The sequence below is a fragment of the Ptychodera flava genome (assembly GCF_041260155.1).
Source record: "Ptychodera flava strain L36383 chromosome 23 unlocalized genomic scaffold, AS_Pfla_20210202 Scaffold_23__1_contigs__length_28996876_pilon, whole genome shotgun sequence".
In the NCBI taxonomy this organism is placed as follows: Eukaryota; Metazoa; Hemichordata; class Enteropneusta; family Ptychoderidae; genus Ptychodera; species Ptychodera flava.
Window position 1 is genome coordinate 13256893 of NW_027248277.1, and position 10071 is coordinate 13266963.

General features: G+C 41.3%; 1 protein-coding gene across 1 annotated transcript in view; it reads left to right on the forward strand.

Annotated features, from left to right (window-relative positions):
* Positions 1-7303: 7303 nt before the first annotated feature.
* LOC139123953 (uncharacterized) overlaps positions 7304-10071 on the forward strand; it is a 5463-nt gene continuing 2695 nt past the window's right edge. The window contains exons 1-2 of the mRNA XM_070690099.1: positions 7304-7571; positions 9009-9224. Coding sequence (XP_070546200.1) covers positions 7365-7571; positions 9009-9224 — 423 coding nt within the window. The 5' untranslated portion in view covers positions 7304-7364. The remainder of the gene's footprint in view (positions 7572-9008; positions 9225-10071) is intronic.

Below are 10071 nucleotides of genomic sequence, written 5' to 3' on the forward strand. Positions count from 1 at the left end.
AAACGTGTTTTACACCATGAGCATTGATAGCGACGTGGTATGATACGTGGTATGGTACTGGTATGATCACAATCTCCAACAGTTGGGGTTAAAAAAAGTACGCGAACAACACAGATACACGGCAAGGTAGCCTACATCGAGTAACCATAGATGGTAGCTTAGCAACCAATTGGGAATATGGTATTGATTGAGACCCCTTAGCAACCAATTGGGCATATGGTATTTATTGAGACCCAAGCAAGCGCATAAGGGACTATGGTCGCGGGAAGTTGGATTGCAAACCAGCGACACCCAATAATGTCGCTGGGCGTGGGTAATTGTGTCTTTGCAGTTAATGTACAGCATTATTTCCATCATTAGGTGTGCGAATAATGTTTCTTAACATTGAGAGAGAGAGAGAGAGAGAGAGAGAGAGAGAGAGAGAGAGAGAGAGAGAGAGAGAGAGAGAGACTGACTTAGCATTTGTCACTACAAAGGTCGTGGGCTTCTTACGTCTGTCTTTTAGGTTTGTTTGAACAAGTACAAACAAAATGACATATCGACTTTCTGCATCAGGGTTACAGCGCCACGGTGATTAGTACGGTGCGTGGCTAGAAGTCTCACAACAGTTGAATCACGGTCCCTCCTTGTGGAGGAACCGTGGTTGAATATATTTGTCAAGTTTGTTTCTTTTCAGTCAATGTTTTTGTTGATTAAATTGTTGTTTGTTCGTTTGCTTATTTGTTTACTAATATGTTTGTTCCTCTTTCTTTTTAGTCTGTTTTCTTTTATTTGCATGTTTTGTTTTTCATTTTTGTTTGTTTTATGTATTCAGTCTGACCCCCCCCCCCCTCCAACTCGCTCTCATGTGATACCTCCACAGTTACTCTATAAGATGTGTCAGTCCACGGGTGTATACAAATAGATTTTTGTACACCCATGGTCAGTCGGAACACTCCACGACTCTTCTGTGGATGATGCATATAATGAGTAGTTCAGACCGTGCAATGTGCATAGACGTAGCTGCTACCCATTGTCCGTGCCCCAGAGCGTTAACTCAGCAAACTAACTCGGTGTCTGCAATCCGAAGGGCCGTCGTTCGCATGATTGCCCGACGTCTGTATTCATAAGTGCGCCCCCATGCATCTTCGTACTTTGCTCTGACTTTGTATTAATTTATGTCTGGCAGTGCGTGTAAAGCTTTTCTTAAGGTAGAACGCACCTCGGGGACAGACATTCGGACTCTAAAACTTTTACAATTCTCTTCTGATATACCACATGTGGGGGTTCATTTTAAAGCTCTTGGCGAAAGAAAACTTAGTTTATCAATATTATTTTTCTCCATAGAGTTAACACATCGATGGCGGCCATTTTGAATTTCTAATATCGGTAAATCTTGAGTTATTTGTTTCTCTACTACCAAAATTTGCACGATGAACCCCCTATTTTTATTCTTGATTTTGAAAGAGGATGATTGAAAGATCCCTTGAGGAAAGTTAGAGCAAAAGTTTAAGTCTTTCACTTTCGTGGTGCATAGGCCTACTACCTTAATGTCAAGGTAACATGACATCTTTTCCTTTCACTCTGAAAGCAAAATGTGAGAGTTACGTGTGCAACGCTTACGCTGCAGTCAAGAGCGTTCATATGCCCCTGAAATATGTTCGCGATGGTCAGGCCAAGGTCCCTGGAGGGACTCTTGTGAGACGGTGGCCATTGTCCGGAGGGACGATGCTTCGGCGTACACCCTTAGGGGGAAGGTGGCGTTGGGGTTACTCCCATAGAAATGCGTCGCCCGAATGGGTCATTAATTTCACAAAAAAATATCTAAACATGAGTCGATTTTTCATTAGAAAAACACAAAGCTTGGGTCGATAACAAAGTAAACTGCCCCATGCTTTAAGAAAATCTTCACATGAAATAGAATAAAGTTGAAAAATCCCCAAATTTGTCGAGCAAATCCCGAACAATGGGCCATATTTCTGGAATATACTTGGGTAGATGTTTTCGACTCGGGTGGCACATCCACGTAAGAAAATATCAGGAATACCCCTCCCGGGGGCGTACGCGTAACGAACATTACAGCGAGCGGTCGAATCACAGGGCCCTCGATCTCCGATGATGATGATGGTTATCATGATGATGATGATGATGATTAAATATTTAAAAGATGAAGAAAAATAAAAATATATTTGGACTTAGTAAATTTGTTGTTGTTGTTGTTGTTGTTGATAGTATTTGCAGAAAAGAACAAAGTACGCGCTGCAAAATTCAATACAGCCAAATTATAGTATTAAATTTTGTAACAACACTAAAACAAATTAGTGAGTCCAAATACATTTTTATTTTTCCTCATCTTTTAAATATTTAATTATCATCACCATCAACATCATCTCCATCACCACCATGGAAGATCGAGGGCCCTGTGGTCGAATTTATCTTAACGCCTATGCCTGTCTCTCATTGATATGAGAATAATGAGAGATGAATACTATGCACCGACCAGATTTTACCGCCAAATTTTCACTGTCTTCATAACAAGGAATTCGTTCAAGACACTGCAAGTCATTCAGTGGTGTCAATATTATCGTAATTTCATCAAATTTGTACAATAACTTGTGTAGAGTTCGTGCTCGGGCTTCTCCCTAGGTCAATGGCACTGCAGCTGGTTTATTTTTCCTGTTTTTCCTGCTGAATTTGTCTCTGTACAGTGCGCTCGCACGCTCGCTCGCTCGCTCCGGTCCAGTTGGGTGCAGAACAGTTTCTTAGGTGTTGTACATTTCGTAGTCATATGAACGACAGCTGACCAATAACAATTTACTCCGATCTTAAAACATTTACGGTAGAATGTGCCGTGGAGACGGTTTTTCCGACTCTCAAACGTTTACAATTCTGATCAACAAAGTGTGGGCTCTATAGGTGAAAGAAAATTTTCACCGTCTCAGTTTTTCGAAAATTTTATTTTTCTCCGTATAGTTAACACGGGATGGCGGCTATTTTGAATTTCAAATCTCGATAAATCTTGGGTAATTTGTTTCTGTAGTACCAAAATTTGCACGGAAACCACCGATTTTTATTCTGGATTTTGAAAGAGTATTGTTGAAACATTCCTTGAGGAAATACTTGAGCCAAAAGTATTTCACTTTCACTTTCGAGGCGCAAACTGCATGCCTCTAAGCATGGAGCTAGCTCATTGTTCTAATTTTCTAAACAGGTGCCATTTTAGATCAGACCTCAAAACGGACGATCTTTTGAGACGATATTTCTGATATATCTGACATCATGGAGATAAGACGGGAGAGCTCCCTTCCTGCCCCCATGCTGATATTTAGAGCGATCTGAATATCGTTTGAAAGTTCATATTCTGCCTCCAGTTTATATCAATGTTCAACATTGTTTCAAGGGGTTGTTCAAAATCTCCCCAGAAGACATTTCTGATCACAGTCCACTAGTAAACGCTGCATAGTTTTCAATTAATCTGTCATGTACGTCACAAACGTGGAATGGCCACGCTCAACAGCGTTCAGTTTTCTCTCGTTCGGACTTTGGTACCGCCAGTACGTCAAGACTATAGGAAAATGAAAAAATTAAATGAAGAGCTATAACTTCTTTTTTACTCTGTGATTTTCTTCTTCATTCTCAATACTTGCTTTTAAATGGACGCAACTTACTCACTGTTCATGTAGGCATGGAGCCAGAAACGGAGCTCATGATGTAGGTTACTCGAGATCTCGATGTCTACGCAGAACTTGTATTTCTTTAACCATGCTTTAACTGATCGGTCGGGTTTATCGGAATAAGAAGAGATCGCAGTGTATCCCATTACTACATTATACAAAGCATGCCGTGTTCACGTTCTCAAGAATGCAATTCGAGAACGCATAGACAACAGAGAGATAGGCCCACATTGGAATCTTTAGTCAAAAGCGGGAATACTCTATTATCACCGTCACACGTCGTTCCCTAGTCAACAACAAGTTTATCCATAGTCTAGACTGTGACAACCAGGTCTATGGTTTATCCCAACACCATATGCTTTTGTCCAACGTCGACCATGGCTTGTATCAATTGCTAATCCTCTGTCTAAGCTTACATATTGTCTTATAAACACCCGCTAAGTGACTAATCCATTGACGTTATCAGCGGATTGTGTTGTTGGGGGTAAACACCATGTTGCCGGTTGATTAAGAAGTTTGGATAACGCCGTCAGCAAGCCTGTTAGCCTTTGTGTTCAGCCGACAATGTGGGAGGGGTTGGGGACTTGAGTCGACTCCCTTCTTGTTCACGGCGGCATTAGCATATTTCACAGATACGCGCTGAGTCGGCAATTGTCCGTCTTGAAAGGTGTTTATCTCTTCGGATTTCTGGTACAACGTTAATTTCTTTCATTACAGAAATACGCTATTGTATTAGAATAGGAACGTAGTCGGTCTACAGAAAAAATTACTAGACTCATGTTGAAGTGTACTTTTGCGTGGCTAGCTTGAAATTGACGAACTTTCAGACAATAACTTTGCCAGTGATGTGTATCTGTCCTTTTCTGAAGAACATCAAGTTGTAGACAAAACTGAAGTGATGTCATGCTGACAGAAAAGTACGACCACTTTCATTTTCAGTTTTGACCAGCAAACAAACACGTGAGGTGCCTAGAATTTACCTTGGGGCAAAAAGGAAACACAACCGATTTGTTAATGGTGCGCGACATACCGGGCCTTTCCTTGACTTTGACAAATCCGTGGTGTCCGAGTCGCAGTGCCTGTCGCAACCGTGTTTATTTTTGCGTTGCTCTCGAGGACCGATACAATCGAAACATAAACACTTCCAGCCATGACGGACTTATAGCAGATAATATGACTAATCGTAAACTATGGGGTAAAATATGACGTTGTCTATAAAAGACTTTCAAATTTGGTTCGAACACACTTATTATATATTCATAAGAATGTGAGAGGAATTTTGAAAATGGTCAAACACGCCACCCCGAAGTTCAAACTTTCTCCCGCTTTTACCAGACACGCCACTTTTGTTCAGCACTAAACAAGAACATCAACAACGCGAACTTTTCTGGAAATACTTTCGCTTAAAAATCGGCGAAAATCGGGATATTGCCAAAGATGCACGTTCAAAGCCGACGGCTACCTATGCCAGGGCATTCATGAAGGGATTAAGTGACCGCTTCACAATTTGAACAATACCCTTGTCAATGGTTCATCCGAACACGATGTGCTTTCATAGACAGTAGAGAGGGGGTCAGGCCCAGACGTCGCCTTTGTTTGTATCAATTGCTAATCCACTGTCTAAGCTAACTTGTCTAATCAACACTCGCTAATTGACTAATCCATTGACGTCATTAGCGGTTTGTGTTGTGGGGATAAACATCATTTTTCTTGTTGTTTGAGCAGTTCGGATAGAGCTGTCAACAAGCTTGTTCGTTCGCCTTTGTGTTCAGCCAACTGTATGGGTTGATTGGGATGGGGGTCTTGAGTCGACAAGGGGACTTCCCTTTTGTTCGCGGCGGCATAAGCATATTTCACGAAGAACGCGGATAAGGCAATTGCCCGGTCTTCAAAGATGTTTAGCGGTTGTCTTTAGGTTTTTTTTACTGACAACGTTAGCTAGCATTTAACATCTTACATGTAATTTCTTTTTTTACCTACTTAATGCGATTTTTAGGAAAAGGGAACGTACCCTTTATACAGACAGGTATGTGGACACAGACGAAATAAAACACTACGTTCTACAATTATGTGCGGATGTCCTAGCCATGGACATATGATAGCACAAACGCTAAGAGATTGGTATATCGCACCTTGCTGCCGATGCTCGGATGCAAACATTGCATTGCATGTGTAATAATTAGATACAGTACCCTGGCGAGTTTGAAAGCGTTTTCATCGCATCTCACGCGACAACTTGACATGCAGAGTAGAAACGCGTCGGTGATGTGTTGCCAACCATGATGTTCACTTGTTTGATAGGTAATTAACACTTGACGATAAACGTTGATATATCGTTTTCCTGCAACTGTGGGGATCGCTCTCGGATCCACGAAGTTTGATACACATGTCCCATACAGGGAGACTATCTGTTTGTCTCTGACATACCCTACTTTTTTTTCCCCGACACTAGACTGGCCCTCAAGGCGCTTGGCCTTTTTTTCACGATAGCAGTCGCTGTTTATTGGTCTGTTTCGTTCACCCTACGATCAACGCAACGGCTTACGAGAATATACTGCTTCGTTCAGTTTCACAATTACCTTGCCACTAACGCAACAGTCTGCTGGCGTTTATTTCGCTAAATTTAGTCTATTTCAATATTCTAGATTCTAGCTTCACACCTCTGTGTTTTGTTTGCTAAGGACATTATTGCTCAGAGCAGCTCATTTATCCTACAACCATGCTTATAGAATGGATGTAGAGCCTCTCCCTTCTATCCGCATGCCTATATCAACGTGTTTATACGTCGTAGCATAGGCAGTGGAGAAACCTACTGTTTATGGTCGTAGCAGCAATTGATATCGCCTTGACTACCGTTAGCATAGCATTGCAACGGAGTTAACGTTTATAAACAAGGCAGAAAACGAAATAAAAATAATAACCTGACAAACTAAAACGAAATCATCGTTTCAAATGGATTGGGAATTTATGATACGATGTTACGCCCTCACACTCGTTTCAGTCGCATCTCTAGCTAGTGATCATCGAATCTACATGATGAAATTTTAGTGTGTCACGTGAGTAATGCTGTAAACTTTCTGTGTTGAAAATGACCAAAACGAGTTTATTACCGCGTATCAGAAATTATTGCGCAATCCCAGTCAAAAGAGTGAAATGGCCACAACCAAAGGTATTACAAAACCATACAAATCTAGCTTCTAAATTAGTCGAAATGCAGAAAATCAGTTTCATTCAGAAGATCTAGAACTCTCGAATTCGGGGTGCAATTTTATTCTTTTTTTCATTTAAAGGGATCTCATGAATCAATGCAAGTTAATAGAACTAGATAAAATACTTCACCAATGGCGCTAATAACTATCTGAATGCTTCTCCCGAAGACGGAAGTCTAGCAACTGTCAATCATGACGCTTTCGGTAGCAGGAAACTTTTTTTTTTCTCTCGTTACCTCTGAATATTTCACGTCTGTCAAATAAAAATTGTCCCAACCGCATTTTCGTCGCCCCAACACTTTTTTTCTAATGAAGATAATGATTAACATATAAAAGACTATAATTTTTCAACAAATACAGTGCCGTGAACGAGGCTGTTGATACAGATTTTCTGGTAACTTAGGGGGGTCTTAAACATCCGGTTAAGTTCTTTATAAGCCGATCGCGCACTCATCGTCTCTCACTCAGACTTGCGCCTTCCTTCAGAAGAGAGCTCGTAACTATGGCAGCATTCAATCAAACCTTTCGCTCAGAGATCCCGCGTTTCGGAAGATGCTCCTGTAGACGATGTCGCGACGATAGCAGCAGCGACGAATCGTCAAGCGAAGCAAGCGAACTTTCCGGTTTCCTTTTCCTTGATGCGAGTTCATCATCATCATCATCATCATCATCGGAGGGCGAGAGAAGACGAAGCAATATCGTTAATAAGGTAAGTTCTGTTTCGTAGGCCCTATATTTGTTTCAGTCGGAGAGCAAGCACAGGTTATGGTTGACTGAATCGTTTTTACGGCAATGATAAACGGTATCTAGACGTTTTGGCACCAAGACATTTCAACCCAAGTTAAGCCTCTCAATTTCCGGTTCTACGATGTTTCGGCACCGCATTTTTTACGTCTTTTTTTACGTCCATGGTCGCACTTACTAGCGCGTACTCGATGTCAACTTGGAGATAGCTCGTTTTTCACCTCAAAGAGATGTCAGTCGCACTAACGTGGGATAACAGTATGATAGGGAAAGTAGTCGGACACAAGTGTATCGATACTGTAGCATTAGCTGCTGACACGGCAAAAAGTTGAAAAGTGGAAAAAATCACACAAATGCACATAAAAGTATGGGGTCAGAACGCGAAAGTCATGGTTGAAGATCAGTCAGTTGCTATTTAGTTTGAAAAAAAAAAGAAAAAAAAATCGAAACAGGGATGCCGAAACATCTTGGGTCGCAGTGCCGAAACGACTAGGGGCCGGAAATTAAGAGACTGAACGACTTGTGCTGAAGCAGCCGTTTACATAAACCATGGTTACTCGCTAACCCAAATAGGGTTACCGTTGACATGGATGTAAAAAATACATCCATGCCGTAGATAAAGTGACGCTGCGGCGTTCAATTCAAAACGTTATACTGATCAATATGGTGAACTCTAGTCACGTTCTTACCTCATTGCTCAACAGAACGGCCGCTTCTACCCCCTGTGCACATCAGTGTCCAGACGTTTCGGCACCAAGACGTTTCGGCCTCTCAATTTCAGGCCCCAAGTCGTTTCGGCAGCGCTCAAGGCTATCTGTGGGAACTAGTGCTGGAGCGTAATTTTGCAAATCAAAGAACTAAAAAGTATTCTGTCAACTATAAAACATTCACGTACATGCTTTGATCTTAGTGAGAACACGATAAGAGACCGTAAGAAAAGGCTTCATATCATTTTCAAATCTGTGACACAAGTTCATCGATAGCAATAGCCGCCGACACGGCAAGAGTTTGAAACGGTGCCGAAACAGCACGGCAAAAGTCACACAAAATGCACATAAAAGTACTGGTCAGAACGCAAAGGTCAGGCTTACGAATGTGACGGTCAGTAAATTACTAAATAGTTTGAAAAAACAATCCAAAAAGGGATGCCGAAACGTCTTTGGTTGCGGTGCAGGTTACTTTGGGCTGGAAACTGAGAGGCAGAAACGACTTTGGCCGAAACGACCAGTTACCCTACTTACTCGGACATGTCATGGAGGCAAACGTAACCGAGGAGACTCCATGCATGGATGTAAAAAATAGTTTACATCCATGCTCCATGTCATTACAGGAAAGATACTGGTCACACATTGTCTTGTTTAACGGAGATATTATCTAACGCCGAATTCTTTCCCCTTGTTAGATGACTGTCAGCGCAGCCTCGAGCGGTTCCAATGTCAACACCAAAAATTGTGACAACAACAACAACAACAAATTCAGCAACGATAATCACCGTGTAAGCTCCTCTAAGTGTAGCACTGTGAAACGAGAACACCATACCAATAGTACAGACGCGGATGTCGAAAAGCTTGTAAAGACGTGGTACCGACCAAAATCTAAAGTGCCTGCAAAGTGCTCAGTGAGTATACGACTCTTATCTTAAAGACAAGTAATTTGCCATTTCATCCAATAATTGTCTGGTGCCAAATAAGCTCAGAACTCCTGAAAATTATACATTTTCTAATTTTGGTAGCCACAGTGTCACCATTGTTTACATAACTATCAGGTGAAAGGTAATTTGCATAACCTTAAAAATAGGTTTTCCCTATGTTTTGTCTCAACGTATCTAACTCAAGCTTGCTGGAATGCAACTGTCACACCGCTCTGCACAATGTGTCTCACATTTTTTAACTATGATTAGTTTTTTGGAGCACAATTTTGAAGAAATCAAGTGGGGTTGAATTCACCGTTCTGAAAGTTTTTTTCTGAAATCGTTTTAGAAGGTTTAAAAAAATTCTGAGACACACTTTGGAAGATCCCTAGGACAGCTTGCACTCACACAAATTCAGCCACATATCTCAAAGCATTGAAACATAACATATGGAAAACGATTTTGAAAGGTTGTGCAAATTACATGTCACGTGATAGTTATGTAAATAATGGTGACACTGCGGTAACCTATATCTAGGCTTTCCGAAATATATAATTTCGGGATTTTTAGCTTTATTAGCACTAGCGAAATGTTAGTTTAAAATGTATTTGGTTGTCCTGGACTTAGGAAGTCCAGACAGAAAGATCCGTCTCTCGATGACGCTCTCTACGCTCGTAGAGGGCGCCCTCAAGAGACGGAACTTTCAATCAAAAAAGGGTCCAGTAACAAAGAATATTCACATAAGGTGACACCGTTTGCCCTGGATACCATCTAAGAGATCCTGGGCAATACAGATTTGTTGACATGGTAACACACTCCAATGAAATATGATAAA